Below are 22,632 nucleotides of genomic sequence, written 5' to 3'. Positions count from 1 at the left end.
TTTTTACTTTGGGGAAAAAAAGTAAAACTACATTAAATGTAAAGTGGGCTAAGCAAGGCTAATTCAAATTTTATTGGATTAAGCAGAAGTTAGTTATATTCCTTAAGAGGGGAAAAAACTCCAGATGCGTGCAGCACAACTGTTTTTCTTCAGGAACACCATGGCACATGTGCCACTGCTGGCTTCATTCATGTTTACTTTGGGGCAAGCCCTCAGAACCAACAGTATAACTACCCTGCACATAATTAATTTCCTCATCATTTTATCCACCAGGGAAACATATAAGATCATGACTATATTACCTAATAAGTCTTTATTCTTGCTCCCAAAGTATGCAGGAAGGATAATTTCTCCTGGAGCCCTAACAGGGTGGGGCTTTGCTCAAGGGTGTCAAATTTAGAAGGTGCTAGAAGTCTTTCTAGTCCTCCAACAGTATGGAAACAGTGTAGTTTAGCACATTTTCCTTCCCAAACCCTGTCTATCCAGCCCCAGTTGAGATTCTCCTCAGTTCAACCCTACTTTGGCTCTGTACCCCAGACCAACAGCTGGCACTACCCCAGGGTCTCTACTAGAGACCATGTGCCCAAGTAGTATTGGCAAGCCTGTATAGAGTGTTCCTTTTGAAAGTCCTAGGTATGAGCATTTTATACTCAAATCCTTCACCCCCTAAGGGATAACCTAGCCTTTGGAGAGCCCTAGCTTTCACATTCTCTTGTACAGAAATATGCCCTCCAAATAAAAAAGGATCAGAGTCAGCTATGAATTCAGAATTCTGCTGCTCACCTGTCATAGACTTATAGCCCAGAAACCGCGCAATCTTCTGCTGGCAGTGTTCCTGCTCCTCATAGGTCAGCAGCTGGTAGATGAACTGCCACAGGACGTGTTTGACTGGAGTGTCCAGCACAGGATATATATCCACAATGAGGGTATCGATGTTCCTATCAGAGAGAGGCAGCCACAGTTCTGAAAATGGGACTGAAAGAGGCTTGAGAGGGAGCTCAGTGGTGCCCTGGGGGTGAGAAGACACTAGAAGTTATGTGTCCTTGCCCCTGTCTAGCCACCCCCAACCTGGAAAATATATCCTGATGCCTTGGCTTACTCTTAGGAGAATATATTTTCAGGGAGGGGCTAGACTTGGAGCCCTCAAAACCTGGATTGGTGCAAAATCCTATTCCAAGGAGGTTTTCTTAGAAGTGTCCCTTCCTTACCCTAGAAACTATTCTCTAGCTGTGAGGAAAGGAAGACCCTCCAAAGGTGATCACAGGTATGCAGTAATTTCCTTATCATCATAGACAATTCCTACATGATTCATGTCATGTTTTCTAGTTCATTTCCATCATCTGTAGATAGATAAGATCCCTGGAAGCTCCCCAAGGGATAGCTCCTCTTCCAGGACACGAGTAGCCAAGGCTAACAAGCCAGGTTCAGATCGCATGGACAGGACTCATCAAAGGCCATGCAGTTCACACAAGAGGCAAGAAATGGATGAGACCCCAGTGCTAGTATGCTTATAGAAGTTATACTGAGTTTTGGACCTGGTCCCAATATGCTATTCCCCCAAAGCACCTGTAATGGTAATGTAATTTGAATTTGGAGATCCCTTTGTATTAGCAAAGGTTAACAGGTACTTAGCACTTAGTAATTAATCAAGGCTCTGTTGAAGAAACAGAAAGTATGAACCCCTGTGCTGACGTAACAGGAAGGGTTGGCTGAAACAGGAAGAAGCCAATGCTGTCTGTATATAAGGAAAGACCCTGGCTGGTAAAGTCAGATCTTCTTGGAGCAAGCTCCATGGAGGTAGAAGCTGCTGCCACTGGGGAAGCTGAAGAAGAGCCAGGGAGGCTGAAGAGGAAAGCCTCCCCCCTCCCCCGCCCCAGGCTGGAGAGAATGATTTTGATTTTGAAAACTTGGATGGAGAGCTTTTGATTCTGGGAACCAGCTAAAACTTCTGCTGAGTCCAAGGGCCAGCTGGAGCTGCTGAGGATTTCCAGGAGCCAGCTGGAGCAGAGGGCCAGTCTGAGCTGCTGAGGCTGTTGAAGATTTCCAAGAACCAGCCGGAGCTGCTGTGGAGTTGCTGAGGATTTCCAAGGTCCAGCTGGAGCTGCTGAAGACTGAGGAAGCATGACTGTGATGCTGGTACTTTGTATGGACCTGTTGGTGGTTTTTGTTAAGCCTTGTCTTCCCAGGAACAGAGACTGTGAAGGATTTGAGATGGACTGGACACTGTGAGGTCCAACATGGAGCAGGAGCTGTAGAGAGAGCTGGACAAGAACTTGGGAGCTGTCTGCTTTTGAACCCAGGTGACAGTTTGGTGAATCCAGGTAGGATCTGAGACCATGGAAGGAGATTCAGGGAATCAAAGAAACCACCTCGAGTCAAGCTGAAAGAAGACTTTACTTGAATACTGTGTACTGACTGAGAAATTGTAATTTACTGAGAAGGTTTGTGTGTTTTCTGAAGATTTGAATAGTGAATGATGAAATATAATTGAATAATTGATTGACTAAATGATTGTACTTAGTGATTGATGACTGAATAAGTGACTGATTAAGTTAACTTAGTGTGCCCCATGAGTGGAGAACTTTGACTATTGTATTTTGTGTTCCTTGAGGAGGCAAACCTTCTTAAGGATGATTGAACGATTGAGTTACTAAATGATTGTTCTTTGTTGAAAACTTTGTGACCACTGTGGTGAAAACTTATGTGGCCATTTTCTGTGAAAAGTTGTTATGAATGCTATATTTTGATTTTCTGTGATAAGCTGTAACATTGTGAATGCTGTACTTTGATTTACTGTGAATGTTTTGCTTTGATTTGTTATGGAATAGTGTTCACTATACTGTGTAATCAGAACCTTAAAAGCTGTTCACAGCAGCATTCTTCTGAAAAGCTGCTCATGCTTGGCTTTACAGCACCCTAATGGCCTTCCAAGTTTGGTCTCTTCATAGACAAGGATTCTGGTCTATCACCAGAATCAGTGAGACCCTGACTGTAATCACTAAAGGGCGAAGGGCAAGTAGCTGACCCCAGACTGCTGGTCAGGATTTCCTTTGCACCTGTGTATGTTTTCCCTCTACAAACAGCTACTACTCTAAAGTGAGGAATATGACCACTTGGGCCTCCATCTGTGCAAGTCTTAAGTACAGGCCACTTTCAGCTCAGAAGAGCCCTGGGAAAACCTAACAGGAAAGAAATGTAAGTTGGAAAAGGGACATCCCTCAGCTTCCAATAAATTCTGAGAATGTGAGATGTTTCCGGGATTCCAGATGTGGAAACATAAGGTATATATACAGGCAAGTGGACTTTATATGCAAGAGATGGAGAAACTTCAGTAGAATACGAGGACTCCCGGCTGAAGAACAGGAAGGAACTCTTAACATCCTAACAGACCCTCCTACATAATAAGCCTTGATGCCTGCTGAAATTAAGAGAAGGGAATAAATATTTATCTATCGCTTCTGTGCTAGGTACTGTGCAAAGTGCTTTTTACAAACATTATCTCATTTGATCCTCATGACAACCCTTCGAAGTAGGTATTAACCTCATTATAAAGTTGAGAAAACTGAGGCAAACAGAAGTTAGATGACTTGCCTAGGATCACACAGCTAGTAAGTGTCTGAGGCCAGATTTAAACCCCAGGTATTCTTTCTCAGAATGGAACAAAAAGAAAAATACACAGAGTTCTGAGTTCTGGTCTTGGATCCCTCATGAATTTGTCCATGACCCCGGACAAGTCATTTTGCTTTCTTGGGCCCCAGTTTTGTCCTCTGCAAAATGAACAGCTGAACTTCCAGCTCCATCTAGGGTTTGGATCTTTAGGGTATAAAGACCCGTTCCAGCTGGAACATTCTCTGAGGCAGTTATTGAGCGTCAGAGGCAACAGCAAAGACAGATAATGGAAAGAGCACCAGATTTGGATCAGAAAGACCTGTGTTCAAATCTGACTTCTGACACAAATCACTGTGTGCCTGTGAGCCCAAAACCTGTTTCTTGATCTGTACAATGGGGATAATCATCTAACTTACAGGGTTGTGAGGTTCAAATGAGAAAATGTGAGTAACATGTTTTGTAAGCCTTAGATTGGGGCGTACATGTCAGCTTTTGTTACACTTTATGTTTGAAAGTCCCTTTGGTCTCTGCCTTGACATTCTCTGTGGAGGGGACCTTACAGCTCTGATATCTTCATTCTATGAGTTTCTAGGGATCTTGTCTATGGCTCCAAAGGACTGTCCCCCCTACAAAGTGGAGATCTCAAAGATGAACTGAAAGGGAAAGAGGTAAAACGAGGTTTGGACTTCTGTCAGGTTCTCTCTAGGGTCAGCACCCAGAGTAGCCATTAGGTCTCCTGGCAAAGGAACTCCCTGAGGACAGTAAGCACTAGGGTCAGTGTAAGAAGGGGGCATTCACACATGACCTCCCAAACCCACACCCCAGGTCCTGACGAGGCAGGAGACTGAGGGCAGAACTACCTGTGTTGGAAGAAGCATTCTAGGGCTCTGCAGATGGTGTAGCGCTCTGAAGGGGTCAACAAGTGCTCCAACTGTTGGCTGAATGTCTTGCCCTGGATTCGGATACTTCCAGGCAAGATCTCCGCCACCCACTGCAGGGAAGTCAGTGCTGAGGAGGGGTTGGGAGAATCCAGAGAATCTGAATCTGTGGACACACAAGGAAGCAAAAAATGGGCATGTGTCAATGGACTCTCCAGAAGCAAGTGGCATTTTTTTTCCCATCCAGGACTTGACTGTTATTATTGCTCTGGGGCCAGGGAAACAAAGGGCATGCCTGACAATCCCCTTAGATCTCCCATGCTCAGGTTAGAAGTAGCCTGTCAGAGGAAAAAGGGACCAGGAAGAGATTCCACCGCCACCCCTGCCCCAATCAATTAATCATTTAAGAAGTGCCTACGTTTATGAGGCTCTGGGGATATGTGTACAAAGAATGAAACAATAAGGGGAGCGGGAAGAGATCACAAGTGCATATAAAATGTATACACACATATATATAGCACAAATATAATATTTTAAAATATAAATGTCTACAAAATAGTTAACACTGAGGTATATTGGGAGGGAGAGGACCAGGGAAAGCTTCATGCAGAAAGTGGGGGTTGAGTGGCATCTTAAAGAGAGAGGTAAGAAAGGACTGCATTCCAGTCTTGAAAGATGGCCTGTATAAGAAAGTGGGTATTTCTCCTCCTCCTTGAAAATAGAGCTAGTCATTGGGGAATGGCTGAACAAGTTGTGGTATATGAATGTAATGGAATAAATACTATTGTGCTATAAGAAATGATGAACAGACAGACTTCAAAAAATCCTGGAAAGACTCATATGAACTAATGCAGAGAGAAGTGAGCAGAACCAGGAGAACACTGTTCACAGAAGCAGCCACAGTGTGCGATGACTGACTGTGACAGACTTAGCCCTTCTCGGAAAAGCAAGGACCTAGAACAATTCCAAAGGACTCATGATGGCAAATGCCGTCCACATCCAGAAGAAGAACTATGGAGTCAGAGGGCAGAGAGAAGCAGGCCATTTTCTTTTCTGTTCTGTTTTTTTTTCTTTCTTATGGTCTTTCCCATTAGTTACACTTTTTCTCTGCAACATGACAAATGTGAAGATGTGTTTAATAGGAATGTATGTGTGGAGCCATATCATATTAAATGCCATCTTGTGGAAGGAGTGGGGAGGGAGGGGGAGAAAATGGAAAACTTATGGAAGTGAACGCTGAAAACTAAAAATAAATAAATAAATACTAATTTAGGGTCTTTTGTGCTCTCCTACCCCTTTTCTTTTCCTCATAAGACTTTCTCGCTGCCTTCCAGGTACGTAGCCTGCACTTCATTCTCACTCTGAGCTAGCTGTCAATTCCCTGTAGCTCAGGTGTTACTTAGGTCAATCTGCAGCCTCAAGGCCACATGTGGCCCTCTAGGTCCTTGGGTGAGGCCTTTGGACTGAGTCCAAGTTTTATAGACCAAATTCTTTTATTGAGGGGATGTGTTCTGTGAAGTCTGGATTCAGTCAAAGGGCTACACTTGAGCATCTAGAGAGCCACATATGGCCCCAAGGCTGCAGTTTTCCCACCCCTGACTTAGGTAAAATAGCTTGTGGTTTAACCTCCCTCACTCTGGGGAATGTGCATCTCAATAAGGGACAGTGGATATAATTAAAATCAGGAGACCACAAACACTTTGGGGTCAGGCCATCCTTCTTCCCCAGAATGGGGTGGGGAGAGGAGAAAAGGAAACCCACTTTGGAGACTAGTATTCTAAAATTCATTCCAACCAGGGAGACCCAGATTAAGCACAAGGCACAGAGGTAGGGTAGAAGGAGGCCAAGGAATGAGGGGGATGTCATAGTCTATGCTGGGTGCACTAGTCTATACAAAATGAGCTCAGTCACTTCCTCAATCAGGATCAGGCTGGCATCATAGGGCAGGCATAAGCAGGGAAGAAGGAGATAAATTGTGGTAGGGAAAAAGAAAGAGTCTTTGGCGGCTATCTGGGAGACTAAACTGCTTTTTGACATGAGGGATTTTGCTGATTATTTTTTTTTAAGATCTATGATTTCATCTGTGTTGAGCAAGTCTGCTGACCAATCTCAACCCCTTTTCACCTTACTAGATGAGTTCAGTGGACCAAAAAAAATTATTTCTATGGAGTCAGACTTGTTAGTTATAGCCAACAAGGTCTGGACTGGAAGTCAGGAAGACCTGAGTTCAAATTTGACCTTAGATTTTTTTTTTTATCTGTGTGACCCTGAGAAACTTCTCTGTGCCTTGGTTTACTTATCTGAACAATGGGGATAATAATAATGCCTACCTCCCAGGATTATTGTCAGGATTAAATAAGATAATTTATAAAAAGTAGTCTTCAAGCCTTAAAGTGTTCTATCAAGGTCAACTATTATCTTTATTGTTATTATTATTAGTTGGGCTGGTCCTGCCTCAATAGGCACATAGTACCCATGCTGAAAACCTTTCCAACTTGGTAAGCCTTACAAGAGTTTGTCCTTCACTGGCATTGAGAGCCTGGGATCACCTCTACTCCACATTGAGGATGTTAGTGAAGGTAATATTAAGTTAATAACCTCCAAATTATATCCTGTCATTTATGTAACTCCAGAATCAATCAATAGGTTGATCACTTTGGGAAGCAGTACTGAACATTCGTCCATAGAGGGCAGGAGAGGGGAATCTTACCACTGGGGAATGGGACCAATCCTTCTTCTACCACAAGAGTTGGCATTGCCCCACTGCCCTGCAACATGGACACCACCTTGTCATGAGAGCAGTTCCTGCAAAAGGGAAGAAGAAAATTGACTTAGAGTCCACCCCATGTCACTTCTGGAGTTAAGAGGCAGCAGATGTGAAATGGGAGACTCAGACTGGCAAAATCTCAGGGTAATTCAATGCTGGGTATGTCTCTCTGCTTCCTCGAATGACCCCAATGCCTCTGATCACTTTTCCTCACACAATAGAATCGTTACCTGTCTTCTCACTTTTGTGCAACATGTAGAAAGAATGCTGCTTGTTCTCTCTAGGTGAGGCCTTGTGCCCATTGCCGAGAAGCCTCTCCCAGAGAAGTCAGAGAGCCCCTATATCACGGCACTAGTGTGTGGTAGCTATGACCAATCCTACCAATTTACCTTTGACACTGCAACCTAGCTAATCCTACTCTTTCCCACAGTGGCCAGTCTCTCTCTGCTCTCCCTTTTCCCCTTCTCATCAGCTCTTAATTTTCATTTTTATGCAAATGATTCCCCTATCTATATATCCAAACTCAGCCTCTTGTGACCTGCAGTCCTGCATACCCTTGGTATGTGTCTGTTAGACATACCAAGATGTCCTATAGACATCTCCAACTCAACATGTTCAAAACTGAACTCATCTTCACATCGCACACCCACCCCAACCTTGGGAACATCCTCAATTCCTCCCTCCCTCACCTCTCTCATATCACTGTGTTGCCAAGTTTGATTGATTTTACGTCCACAACATCTCTTGCACATACCCCCTTCTCTCTGCTCACTTGGTCGCCACCTCAACCAATCAGTGTTTATTAGTTTCCCACTAGGTGCCAGGTTCTCTGCTTGTTGATGGGGATATTCCACCTCTCAAATACAGCACTGAAATAGCCTACTAATTGGTCTCCCTACCTCAGGTCTCTCTCCTTTTCAATCCATCCTTCACACAGTAGCCAAAGTGATTTTCCAAAAGCCAAGGTCTCACCACACCACCTCCCTCCTCAATAAACTCTCAAGGTTCCCTATTACCTTCAAGATCAAATGCAAACACTTCTGTTATTTAAAGCTCTTTATAATCCAGCCCAACCTACCTTTCCAGACTTATTCATTACTCCCTTTCACACAAGCTATGGTTCAGCCAAAATGGCCTTGTTACTACTGTTCCCTATCCATGATGCCTCCACCTCTTATCCCTGTGTCTTTGCAATAGCTACTTCCCATGCCTGGAATGCTGTCCCTCCTCACTTCTGCCTCGGAGAATCTCTGCCTTCCCTTAAAGCTTAGTCTAAGCGCTACCTCCTACAAGAAGCCTATACTGAGCCCCCTACTTGCTAGAGTACCTCCAAATTACTTTATATATTTTCTAGCAATGTTCTGTGCAAATATGCTTTCTCTTCAATGAATGTAAGCTCTTTGAGGACAGGGACTATTTCATTTTTTCCTTTTTTATCCCCCATGCCTAACAGAGAACCTGGCACAAAAGAGATAAGTGTTTGTTGAGAGAATAAATGAAGTGAGTGATATAACCCAATTATCATGTGTAACTTGAGAAAGTCACTTATTTTCAGTACTACATCTAGATGCATTGCCTAGAAATGCTGTCTGTCACATTCAGCCATAGTTCTCACTCTAGGACCAGGACTAGCTTGTTATATTTAAGAAGATGCTTCTATATAAGCTATTTATATGTGTAAGACTAACGTGTAAGACTAACCTATGTCTGAAGGCCCCAATCTCAGACATTCAGAATTATTTATTCCCCAGACCAGAGATAGTGTTTCTTAGAAATGTATCAGAAGAAGAGGTTCATGGAGCTCTCAACCTCTTTGGCCATGGTGTGATTTGTTAAAAATAAAAGTAGGGAATTAAGGCTCTTCCATAACTGCAGGATCTTGAATGCCACCACCATCTAAGACCAAAATTCCTTATCTCAGTACATAATTGGATGGCTCAGTTGACAGAGATAAAAGAAAAAAATCAGCAAACCTGACCTCTGGAGCCCAGGGGAAAGATGTGCAATTTGGTACAGATTTAAATGGGTGAAGAATAGAAAAAGACCTTTCAGACTTCCTAAGGCCTATAAGAATATTGCATTAGGTCATTTGAGTTGTACAATGCCACCAGACTTTCATAGACTCACGACTTCATTGCTCCAAGACTGCTGGACAATAGGGTAGTGATTTATCTAACAATCTTCACCCTCACCTACTCCTGCGCCCAATAGTTCAAACTGTCATCTGTCAGTGCCTATGCTAACATTTCCTATTTTTCAAACTAGAGAAATGCCAAATTGAGAAGGATGTCTACCCACCTTCCCTGTTGAGGTCAACTTGAAGATAATTGTTCAATCAACCCTGTAGCAAACACTATGGAGGATACAAAACCTCTTTCTAACCCTCTCTTTTCAGTAAGCTTATAATGTAGTTTAGAAGAGAATAATGCACATGAAATAATTAGGAAACACAAGCCCATATTGTCTAAGTGCTTCAGGAATTCATAAGAAAGGGAAATTACTGAGAGCTGAGTCAGAAAAAGCCTTGGAGCATGAATTGGATGTTTTTAGGGGGAGAGCAGAGGGAGCACATGGCAGGTGAGGAGGATAGGCACAAGAAATTAGGAGATGGCTTTATTAGAATGCACAATGCATGTTCGGGGAACAGTGGAAGATGAAAAAAGTAAGGCCAGACCACAGAGGATCCCGACAGATGGAGAAGTTTGGAGTTAAAGTGAGGTACATTTGGGGGCCATCTTGGTTTCTTAAGCAAGAGAAAGTGACATGATGAATAAAGGCCTTATGAAAATTAATGCAGCAGTAGCATGCAGGAAGGACGGGAGAGGTGAGAAACTAAAGTCAGGGAGGTTAGTTGGGAGGCTGTTGCAGTAATCCAGTCCTGAAATGGAAACCTGGACTAGAATGGTAGCAGTGGGAATGGAAAGGATACAAAAGACCTTCTGAAGGAAAAACGGATAGGTGAAACTGGGATATAAGTGATGGAACACAAAGAGCGTGGCTTTGAGGCTAGATAAATGACAATTAATAAATCATGGCATCACTAAGTGAAACAGGGATATCCTGATCACTTTGGGAAACACTGGTTTAATCAACAGCCTCTGACCTCATATCCAATCCATTAAGGAATAAGATGCGGTCCCCAGGCTTGAGGGAAGCGTTTTCAGCTGGACTCCCTAAAATTAAAAGGAAAAACATGTATGTTAATTGTGTGACCTTCCATATTATCGCAAAATTCTCAGATAATATATAACAACTCTCCCTAGAAGAACTAACAATTCTACCTAGACAGACTCTGTATGCTTTGGAGATAAAATAATAATAACAATAAAAATAACCACAACCATAACCACAACAATAACAATAGCTGCAATTGATATAGGGCTTCCAATGTGCCAAGCATTGTGCTAAGTGTTTACAATTATCTCATTTGATCCTTGCAATAAGCCTGGGAGGTAGGTGCTATTATTATCCCCATTTTACAGATGAGGAAAGTGAGGCATAGAGAGTTTAAGTGACTTGCCCAGAGTTATACCATTAGCAAGTACTTAAGACAGGATTTGAACTAAAATCTTCTAGACTGCCAGAACAGCACTCTATCCAAGGATCTCAAAGTTGGAAGGAACTTCAAAGTTCATCTAGTTCAATTGAAAAGAACATGAAATACTCGACAACATATCTAATAAGTAGTCATCTGGCCTTTGCTTGGAGATTTTCTAACAAGGGGAAACCTTCTGTGCCAGTCCATTCTACTGCTGGATGGTGCTAATTGTTAGGAAAATTTTCATTACCTCAGGCTTAAATTTGCTTCAAACTTAGATAGGAAGATGGATATCACCAACATTTTGGGGCAGGCTGGCAGAGGTGTTAAGAGGGGAGGGGCAGGAAAGGGGGATGGAATAGCTTTCTTCAAGTAATTGAGGAGTCATATGGAAGAGATATCAAACTCTGTTTGACCCCTGAAGGCAAAACTAAGAACAATGAGTAGAAGTTGTAGGAGGGCAGATTTTGACTGAATACATGGAAAATCTTCCTAACAAATACAGATGTCCAACAAGGCAATGAGTTGCTTTTCTACTGTATTATGCTGCCTTCATGCCTTTACCATCTTACCAGAGAGGAAGTAAAATATCATAGAAGAGCCAACATTCACACTGTAACTGGATATGGTGGAAAGAGTGGTAGATTTGGAGCAGGTGGCCTGGATTCAAATCCTGCCCCTTCAATCTATAGCTGTGTAACTTGGGGCAAGTCACTTGTCTGAGTCCCAGTTTCTCATCTGTGTGACTAGAGGGTTGGACCAGAGGACATCTAAGGTTCCTTCCAGCTCTAAATCTATGATTCTATTATCTTATCACTTAGATGAACTGATTCAAAGTGAAATAGGTAGAACCAGAAAAACAAAATACATAATGACTAAAATCATGTAAATGGAAACAAAAACAAACAACTGAAATTGAATGATTTGATACACAAAGACACCAAGATTACACATAATCAGTTTTGTGTAGAAATACATCATACTCAATGGGGAAACAAGCAAGGATGGGGGAGGGCAGAAGGATAGAATTTAAAGGGAGGATAAAACCTGGGAGGGACAAACCCTAAGCAAAACCAACTTCCTGGTCTAGAAAAAGAGTTATGGGTGCAGGGAAAAGAACTAGAATCTAAGGGGGGGGGCTTATAAGTTGGGGGATGGCCAGACAAATTGTGGTATATAAATGGGATGGAATGATATTATGCCATAAAATGAAGAAGTGGATTGTTTCCACAGAAACCTGAGTAGTATCAATTGATGCTAAGTGAGATGAGTAGAAATTACCAAAAGAACAAGGACAAGAGTGCCATAAAAATTTTTTTTAAACTTAAGAACTCTGATCAATGCAATGACTTTGTCTCCAGAGGACCTATTATAAAATATATTACCCACTTCCTGAGAGAGGGGATGGACTCTAGGTGCAAAGACACCTACATTGTTTGATATAGTCACTTTATGGATTAATTTTGCTTGCTATTATGCTTATTTGTTACATGATTTTTTTGTCAGTTTTCAATAAAGGTGAGGGGAAGGATAGCACAAAACAAAGTGATACCACAAAACAAAATACCATCAAAAATTTTTTTTTAATGCACATAAGAAATTAATCCAAAGACCCAAGTTTTTGGGACAAGAACTCACTATTTGACCAAAATTGCTGGGGAAACTGGTAAACAGTATGGCAGAAACTAGGTATAGACCAATATCTTACACCATATACCAAGATAAGATCAAAATGTGCACAAAATTGAGACATAAAGGGCGATGCTATGGGCAAATCAGGGCAGCATAAAATATTTCCCTATCAGATCTATGGATAAGGGAAGAATTTTGGACCAAACAAGAGACAGAAAGCATTATGGAATGTGAAATGGGTAATTTTGATCATATTAAATTTAAAACTTTATGCACAAATATAATAATTCAACCAAGATTAGAAGGAAATAAGGGGACGGCTAGGTGGTGCAGTGAATAGAAGACCAGCCCTAGAGTCAAGAGGACCTGAGTTCAAGTCTGGCCTCAGACACTTAACATAAAAAACTAGCCATGTGACCTTGGGCAAGTCACTTAACACCAATTGCCCTATCTTCCCCCTTCCAAAAAAAAAAGCAGAAAAACTGGGAGAGGTTTTTTTTTTTTTACTATATCTGTGATAAAGGTCTTATTTCTCAAATAGAGAACAGAGTCAAATTTATAAGAATATAAGTCATTCCTCAATTGATAAATGATCAAAGGATATGAATAGGTAGTTTTCAGGTGAAGAAACCAAAGCTATCTGTAGTTATATGGGAAAAATGCTCTAAATCATTATGGGTTAGAGGAATGCAAATCAAAACAACTCTGAAGTACACGCATAAGATTGGTTAATATGATAGAGATGAAAAATGATGAATATTGCAGGGGATGTGGGAAAATTGGGACACTAATGCACTGTAGGTAGAAATGTGAACTGATCCAACCATTCTGGAGAGCAATTTGGAATTATGTCATAAGGCTATAAAACTGTCCATACCCACTAAGTATATATGTATCAACTATGAATGACTATGAATGACTTTGCTATTCTCGGCAATACAATGATCCAAGACAATTCCAAAAGACTCATGATGAAAAATGCTATCTATATCCAGAGAAAGAACTGATGGAATCTGAATGCAGATTGAAGCATACTGCTTTCATTTTATTTTTTAGGGTGGTTTTTTGTCTGTATTTACTTTTACAAAATTACTATGTTTTGCACATGTACACCCTATATCAAATTGCTTACTGTCTCAGGGAGAAGGGAGGGAAAGAAAGGAGAGAATTTAGAATTCAAAATTTTTAAAAGCAAATTTTAAAAACTTGCAAGTAATTGGGAAAAGATAATATTATTTTTAAACTAAATTATTTATTTTTAGTTTTCAACATTCATTTCCATTAGTTTTAAATTTTCTCCCCCTAAGTCCAACACTTTATCCACCACCCCATGCTGCCTTAAAAGAAAGAAGCCTACATCAACTTGAATCACTGAGCAGGCAGTCTCCCCTCCAGGTACTAATCAAGGAGGGTAGTATGGCTCTGCCACTTCCCACAGGGCCCAGGAGGGAGCACAGGAGAACCGCTTCACTCTTTCGCAGCTCTGTTCTCTCTCTGATGGCCCTACAGTATGATATCTGGGGCTTAAGCCTCATAACAAAAATAGGACCAAACAAAGCAGAATTCCATCTCATCTCAAAGATGGCTGCCTTCTCTCCTTCTCCCTTTTCCAACCACATCAGCACTACTCACCAGGTAGGACAGACTCTATCCATACTGGGGCATGACCACGAAGTGTGAAGCCAAAACTTTTGTTGCCTTTGTACACTCGAACTGTCCTATACAAGGTAAAAGGAAAAACGTTGTGATGGAGTTGTAAGTAATATCACTTTTCCCAGGTCTGTCCCGTTCCTGGAGCCTGCACCATCTTAGAGGCCAGCCAAGGGAAGCCCAGGATGGAACCAGATTTTTCTTCACTTTCTCCCACCTCCAATACCCCAGTGTCTCATAACAAGTCCCAGAAAAGTCAAATAGAGCTGGGTGCGGTGTTCCAGATCATATTTTTCCTATAGTTTTTGTCTTTCCTCATCACCTTGAGTGTTCAGACAATTCAAGTGCAACTCTTTCTTCAGCCTTTCCTCAACTTTCCTTGTTCCCATTAAGAATTTTGTGGGAAAGATCCCCACAAAAGGGTAACATGCAGGAAAGGAAGAGGGTGATCTGCTCCCAGCCATCATCATTGTCCCAAACTACCCCTGCCCCCATCACTGCAAAGCAGCATGGGAGAATCCAAAAGAGATATAGATTGATTTGTATGGAAGGAAAAAGGTAATGGAATCAATCCCATCAGTTACTACCTCAAATAATTCATCAAGAATTAATACATGAAGTTAATAGACCTACATGTGGCAAGATCAACCATTTTTCTTGCTGGTAGAAAAGAGGGCAGTAGTCACCAGCTCTGCCTGGGCTTTTTCAGGCTTGACCCCAAGTTGATTTTTTTTACAGTAACCCGGAGAATTATAGGAGGAAGGAGTAAAAAAAAAGAATGGGTAGGAGTAGAGGTGGCAGGGCTGAGAAAGAAGTGCAACAGACTGCCCAAGGGGAAAGGCTCCAAGGATATGAAATCAAACTCAAGCTTGAAGTCAAGATTAGAGAGGTCACTGTAGAAGTCAGTCATATATACACATACATAAATGTGCATGTGATCCCATGTGTATGTATGGGCTGGGCCGTGATCCCATGTGTATGTATGGGCTGGGCCATGATCCCATGTGTTAGAGTGATTGAGTAACTCTACAGAAAGTTAAGAAATCCATTATAGGGGTGGCTAGGTGGCACAGTGAGTAGAGTACCGGCCCTGGAGTAAAGAGGACCTGAGTTCAAATTTGACCTCAGACACTTAACACTTACTAGCCGTGTGACCTTGGGCAAGTCACTTACCCCCAAATGCCCTGCTTTCCCCCCTCCAAAAAGCAAAAAAAAAAAAAACCCAGACAAACCATTATACCATTACATTCAAACAATAGGCACACACAGGAACCTATAGTCAGAAATACAGAATGTTTGCACTAGAAGAAACTTTAAGAGGTCATCTAATCGATCTTCCTCCTCTTCCACTGTCAGGTTACATAGCTGGGTGCCCATATACTCAGTCTATTCCAGCCCCAGCCTCACACAACCCTCAACAACAGGCCTTCCTACTGCTCCCCTCCTTCTCAGTCAAGCCCAGCACCCACGACTGCTTCATCTCCCACCACAGCTGGGAATCAGCAGGTGCACAGATTCCCTGATCATTCCCAGAGCTCATCCCTACCATCTTCTTGTCCTACCTTACTTTCCCCAGGTCCAGGGAGACAAAGGGCTAGGCAACAGTTAAGAGCATTCATTACCTGCGGGCAGCACCTGAGCCAACTCTGCTGGCAATGAGAGAGGTGGTTTTCCTCAGGCCCTTTCCCACGTCTTCGGGGCCGCGTGGCACGGAGCTGGCCCGTGTTGACACCATCAGACGCTCGGGATGGTCCTCGCTGCGGCTGCGACGGAGCCGGTGTGTTTGCTGTTCCCTCTTGGTCCGGCAGAGCTTGCTGATGAGGCTTTGAGATACAACCTCGTCAAAACGCTGCCGGTGCTTTTTGGGGATGAAAATCCTGGTGAAGATGAGTGGACAGTGAGAAAAGGAACCAAATCAGGCCTAGGCCAGAGAGAGGGCGGTTTGTAAGGGCACTGGGAGAGACAGGAAGGTGGGGACTGTGCACCGTGCACAGACCCAGGGTGATTAAATGGGCAGAGACAGGAAGGTGGGGACTTAGCACTGTGCACAGACCCAGAGTGACTAAACTATCAGCCTCTCAATAACAACTTTGTCATAGTCCTTTAAGACTTACAAAGTTCTTTCCTTACAACATCACTCAAGAGTAGGTAGCATAGGGGCGGCTAAGTGGAGCAGTGAGTAGAGCACAGGCCCTGGAGTCAGAAGGACCTGGGTTTGGATTCCGCCTTAGACACTTGACACACACACAAAAACTAGCTGTGTGACCTTGCGCAAGTCACTTAACCCCAATTGCCCTACCCTCTCTCCCCCCTCAAAAATTTTAAAAATTAAAAAAAGAGTAGGTAGTATAATTATTACTATATCCATTTTATAGATGAGGAAATGGAGGCTCAGGCAAGTTACCTTACCTGCTCATGGTCACACAACTAGCAAATGTCAGAGCCAGGATTTTATCAGATTTAATGCTCATGACTCCAAGTCCCGTACTCTTTCCCCTATAGCACGGTGCGTTTTAGTACACGTTTGTCAGCATCTCCAGCATGCCACGTGAACCTACTGGTGGACACTGGGAGGTCAGGGCACCAAGGTGTCCTTTCCATGTGAGTGGGTACAATTAATGTTCCTCTGGGAATGTTGTTTCTTTACTAGACAATGATTGCCATAGGACTATGTCCCTAGGTAAGGCATATCTGTGGGCAATAGCAATTATCCACTCTCATAAGCCATGGTTGACAGAAATTCATTTTTCAAAGCAGCTACTATTGTCTGATACCCCACAGAGAATAATTTTGGAATATACAGAATGTTAGATAGTGACTGGTCCAACTCATTCATTGCTATTTGTCTCCGTGTAGAAAGAACAATCACAGACCTTTTCTAATTGCCATTATTAAAAAAACACATTTAAAAGATATTTATATCATTTTATAATGCCTTAATAATAATGCTGTAAGACAGGTGTGAAAGTATTATCCCCTTTTTTAAAGAGAGAAAAGGTTGAATTATCTTGTTCAAGGTCAAGTAGAAGGTCTGGGATTTGAACCCAGGTCTAATTCTAATGACATATCCATTATTATATCATATAATAGATTGTCAAAGGCTTGGTGTTGTGTGGATAGAGTGCTGGGACTAGAATCTGGAAGATTCATCTTCCTGAGTTCAAATCTGGTCTCAGTCACTTACTAGCTGCATGACCCTGGGCAAGTCACTTTGACTCATTTCCTCATCCATAAAATGAGCTAGAGAAGGAAATGACAAGCCACTCTAGTATCTTTGCCAAGAAAATCCCAAACAAAGGCATGAAGAGGTGGTCACAACTGAAAAATGACTGAATAACAACAAAGATTTATGAAATAGGCAATTCTTTGGGAAAAAAGGGGAGTTCCCAGCCAGAAACTTCATAGGTAGCTGAGTCTATAGGCCTCATTATTATAATGGGCCAAATCTCCTTCATGTGGGTTCACTCAAATCCCCTTGCTGGCTTACTTCCTCAGTCTCAGACTAACAAGTTCTTTGTCCATGACCTTAACTCAGACCCCTCTCCCAACCCTACCCCCACCCCACCCCCACCACACACACATATATCTACACATATGAACCCCTAGGCAGCTTCTCTGAGAGTTGCTACAGTAAGGCACAGAGAACTTACATGGAAAGAAAGGAATACTCAAAAAGGTTCCTTGAGGCCAACGACTATGTCTTTGTCATGACTGTATCTGCCACAATACCCAAGTTAGGAGCTTGCCTAGGGTGAGTGCTTGAACCTCTCTAGCTGCTGTGCCTGCCAAGGTAAGTTAAGAGAAAAGGAGCACCTACTGTGTATAGAAGCCACCATCAGGTATTATGGGAGTGACAGGGATGCGTTGCCCTAGACCACAGGGATTTTATTTTAGTAGGAGGCTGGAAGAATGGAAACCCTTCACTGTGATGCCACAGGGTCAAACCAAGATGGAAAGGATCTTGAAAGAATCAAAATCATTGCAAGCAGGAACTGTTCCATTCTTTGTCCTTGGCTCCCCAGTGCCTGGAACACAGTAGGTGCTTAATAAAAACTTGTTCACTGGAAACCTGTCTGTATACATGGCCAAAGTGATGCAAGGCCCTTACCCCAGCTCACTCCGGTGCTGCCCTCGGGGAGGCAGTCCTTGAAGACTGAAGGTCTGCTGTGGAGGTCAACAGGAACCAACTTGCAAAAGCAGATGGATAGTATTGCAAAAGCTTCTGTCCTTTTTATTAGTTAATTCTATCATTTGGCTTGAATTCTACTTAGCATTCTTTTCATTCGTTAAAAAAAAATGTCCTTGCCATTTATTTCAATGACAGTCTATTCTAGTCTCTGGACTGACTCCCTAGCCTTAAACTGGAAGGCAGGATTAACATTGTAAGGGAAGACCACTAATGGATTTGAAAGTCATTTGCTTTATTCCATGATTTTGTTCTTGGTGAGCTACAAGAAGCAGGGACCAGCATCCCTGAAGCCACAGACTTGGCACGGGATTTCAAACAATTACCTTGTTTTGTCCTCACAGCACATCCCTTCCTACCCCTTCCCCCAAGTATGTGGGACAGTTATTATTACTCTCCTTACATATGAGGAAATGGGTCCTTGGAGAGCAGCATCCCTCCTGCCTGGCCAGAAGTGATCCTCACATTAGTGGGAGAGCCAGGATGAGGATGGCAGATTCTCAGAGGTGGAAGGGACTGCAGAAGGCACTGAGGCCTACTTGTCCCAGGATAAGAGTCTCCTCTACAACATGCCCAAGGAGTTTCTACATAAAACCTACTGGAGAGGCCTGGAGCGCTCTCTTCTCTACTGTTCCACATTGTAAAACATTTTTTTTCATCCTCCCCATTCTCTCTTTGCTTCAGTGTCTTGCGAAGAGGTAACTAACACTCCTCCTTCCCAAGGCCGTGCCCTTCCACTGGTGCTGTTGATTCCCATCTTCTCCTGTCTTGTTGGGGGTGAGGACTAGGTTTTGGAGTCACAGGACCTGTGTTCAAATTCTAGCGCTGCTACTTACTACTTCAGGCAAATCACCTAACCTCAGTTTCCTTATCTAAGGTTGCAGCACTAGATCTATCAAACTCAAACAGAAACAGAAAACTACAAATTAACATTATCTTATATTGTATTTTTATTTATTTTGTCAAACACTTGCCAATTATATTTTAATTTGATTTGAGTCACACTCCAGAGTTTTGCAGGTAAGCCTACAGGCCTGGCCTCAAGCTTGACACTTTTAAGAGTAGATGACTTCGAAAATTCTTTTCAGCTTTCCATCTATGATCCTATAACTACCTTTTCTTCAGCAACCCCCATCCCTCTCCACCTCCATCTCTCTGTCTCTCTTATCTTCCTTCGCTCTTTATTAGTCACTCCCTTCTCCTCCAGCCCACCACCTCCAAATATGGCCAGGCCCCCTCAAAAACAAAAGAAAAAACAAAGAAAAACAACAAAACCCCTTCGCTGGTCTCTGTCATCTCATCAGATTACCTTCCTGCATCTCTCCTCCCTTTCATAGCCAGACTTCTAGAGTAGCTTATCAATAACTTTACCTCTATTTTCTCACTCCCCACTTTCTTCTTAGTCCCCATAATCTCCAAGGACAATACTCTTTCCAGACTGCACCAGGCCAGGGCAGACTCTTGAGGGACTGGTCGTGCATTTAGCGGGTGAGACAAAGATGACAATGCAGTAAATGATACTGAGGTGGGATAGTCAAACACATACAGAAGAACTGAGAGACAGCAGGGGAGGCAAAGGAGGAAAAAATGTCTAGGAGGAAAGAGTGTGGTCGACAGCTTCAAGGGCTACAAAAAGGTCAAGGAGGACTGAGAAAAGATCAATTTATTAAAAGATCATTGATAAAAGAAAGCAGCTAGGGAGTGCTAAACCATGAGTCAGAACAGCTGAGTTCAGACACTTACTAGCTGTATGACCTTGGGCAAGTCACTTAACCTCTGTCTGCCTCAGTTCCCAAACCATAAAATGGGGATAAATAATAGATGAGATGACATCTGTAAAGCACTTTTCAAACCTTAAAGTAAATATAAATGTTGGTGGTGGTAGTAGTAGTTGTAGTGGCAGTAGTAGTATTGTTATCATCATCATCATCATCATTATTTACAGAGTCGATGCAGGCCTGTGGTGGGGTCAGAAGCCAGACTGCACATAAAGTACTACAGCTATTAATACCTTCTTGTTTTTCATGTGCAAGTCTTCAATTTACTTCAACAATTATTTATTTAGACACTACTATGTTATCAGGCACAGTGCACTGGGGACAGAAGAAAAATTAAATAGTTACTACCCTGGAGGAGCTTACATTCTACTAGAGAGAAACAACTTGTACATTTAAATAAATACAAAATAGAAACAAAGTCATTTCATGAGGAGGAACATCCTAACAAGGGAACAGAACAGGAGCATCCTCAAGGCAGCTAGGTGGTACAGTGGACAGAGCATTAGGCCTGGAGTCAGGAAGACCTGAGTTCAAACTCAGCCTCAGACACTTAGCTGCATGATCCTGGGCAAGTTATGTGACTTCTGTTGGCCTCAGTTTCCTCATGGGCATCATAATAATACCTCCCTCCCAGGGTTGCTGTAAGGATCAAATGAGATAATATTTGTAAGCACTTAGTACCATGCCTTGCACACAGTAAGTACTATATAAATTTTAGCTATTATGTAGTAAGTAGTAAATAATAAAAGGTAAGCTCCTTGAGGTCAGGCTCTTGTTTCTTTTTCTTTTTTACCTTCAATACCTTCTTCACATTTAAAGCTCTTCAAATGGAAATGAACCCACACGTTCCCACGACAATTTGGAGGGTTGCAGATATTTCCTGTCAGAGGAGAGCACTCCAAACACTTGAAGATAGCTATCATCTTTCCTTCCCCACCACCCCTCACACCTAAGCAGCATCCTGAGCAGAGATTTCAAACTAGAAAAGACTTCAGAGGTTATTTTGTTCGCTATTCCTATTTTAAAGATGAGGAAATGGAGGCCCAAAGGGGCTAAGTGATTTGTCCATGGCCACAGAGTAGTAAGTGGCAGATCTGTGATTTAAGTCCAGCTTCTCTAGCTCTGAATTCAAAGTTCTTTCCACCGCACTAAAGGTTAAACATCCCCGGTTCCTTCAAAGGCACCTTGTATGGTATTATGGAAGGCCTTTGGTATCTTCAGCTCCCTTCCTTTGGACCCATTTCAGCTTTTCAATGTCCTTCCTAAAAGGGGATGCCCAGAACTAAACACTGTCTTCCAGATGTAGTCTCACTATGGTGAGGACAGTGAGACCATCACCTCATTGTTCTACCCCTCCCTTAAAACCAGTATCCTCCCAATGATGCCATATAACCGAAAATTTTGGGATGCCATTGGGAATAGTAAGACATATACTAAACATTCAAGAATAGACAGGCAGCCTTAAGTGGTCCCCCAGAAATATTAAACCCACCAGAGAACAACCTCCCTCTAATTAGAAGTGTGTATTCTCTAAGGAGGTTTTATGGAAAAGCACAAAAGGACTGTATAGAATGAGAAGGAAGAGCTGCTCCAGGGACTTGGGTCTTCCCTTATTTTGGTCATTATAGTTTTACTTGTGATGGGCAGAAAGTTGGTTATGGAGATGGGAAAATATCAGGTATAAGATATCCCATGCCAGTCATTTAACCTCAGTGCCTCTAAGCAAATCTTTTAAGACTCTTAGCAACAGATCTGATGCTGATTTGCATTGGTAGAAGAGGTTTCCTCTTGGGGGTTCCCCAAATAAATCATATATCCTACCATCCCCCCCAAAAAAATGTTCTCCTTAATATAGGCAATACGTATTCAGTTTCATAGTAGCGTTAGATGTCATTTAAATTTAAAAAAAAATTAGAGGCAATTTAAATATACCAAAATGGAGTGGTTAAATAAATTGTGGCAAGTTAATGTAATAGAATAACAGAGAACATTTTTTCTCCGTAATGAGGTCGGTCCAGGAGAACTGGTGATTGTACTTTATTTGAAGATGGTTGTTGTTGTTCAGTCATGTCCTATTTTTTGTGACCCCGTTTTGGATTTTCTTGGCAAAGATACTTTTCCTTCTCCAGCTCATTTTACAGATGAGGAAATGGAGGCAAACAGGATAAGTGACTTGCCCAGGGTCACACAGATAGTGTCTGAGGCTAGATTTTACCTCAGGTCTGACTCCAAGGTTGGAACACTATCTATTGTGTCACCTATCTTCCCCTATGCCCTCCCCCATTTTAAAGAAGGGGCTGGAATCTGTGGTCAAGGGAATATTCAGACTGATGAGATCATGGATGCCTCAGAAGACCAAAGTACCGAGGGAGGAAATCAATGCTTTTGATTACACTTTCCCATTTGGAACAGATTCCAATATATAGATTCTGGGACCCGGGACCTAGGAATGAAGACAAGGTCAGGGCATAGATCTTTTGTGGGTTCTATAAATATTTCTCCAGGGAGGTCTCCCCACAATGGAAACTATGCTCTTGTTTTAGAGCTTGTTATCATAGTAATCACTGGAAATAGAATTGAACAGAAGAAACAAC

General features: G+C 42.3%; 1 protein-coding gene across 1 annotated transcript in view; it reads right to left on the bottom strand.

Moving 5' to 3' along the window:
• GRID2IP (Grid2 interacting protein) overlaps positions 1 to 22,632 on the bottom strand; it is a 152,159-nt gene that overhangs the window by 60,057 nt on the left and 69,470 nt on the right. The window contains exons 3-8 of the mRNA XM_069106215.1: positions 15,697 to 15,951; positions 14,057 to 14,142; positions 10,358 to 10,427; positions 7,198 to 7,292; positions 4,470 to 4,653; positions 784 to 938 (exon numbers count right to left, since the gene is read on the bottom strand). Of these exons, the coding sequence (XP_068962316.1) occupies positions 784 to 938; positions 4,470 to 4,653; positions 7,198 to 7,292; positions 10,358 to 10,427; positions 14,057 to 14,142; positions 15,697 to 15,951 (845 nt within the window). The remainder of the gene's footprint in view (positions 1 to 783; positions 939 to 4,469; positions 4,654 to 7,197; positions 7,293 to 10,357; positions 10,428 to 14,056; positions 14,143 to 15,696; positions 15,952 to 22,632) is intronic.

The sequence above is a fragment of the Petaurus breviceps genome, unplaced genomic scaffold, assembly GCF_028583685.1.
Source record: "Petaurus breviceps papuanus isolate PSGF00001 unplaced genomic scaffold, PetGlider_PUasm1.0 138, whole genome shotgun sequence".
In the NCBI taxonomy this organism is placed as follows: domain Eukaryota; kingdom Metazoa; phylum Chordata; class Mammalia; order Diprotodontia; family Petauridae; genus Petaurus; species Petaurus breviceps.
The sequence above is the reverse complement of the archived record's forward strand: the minus strand, read 5'-3'. Positions and strand labels throughout refer to the sequence as shown.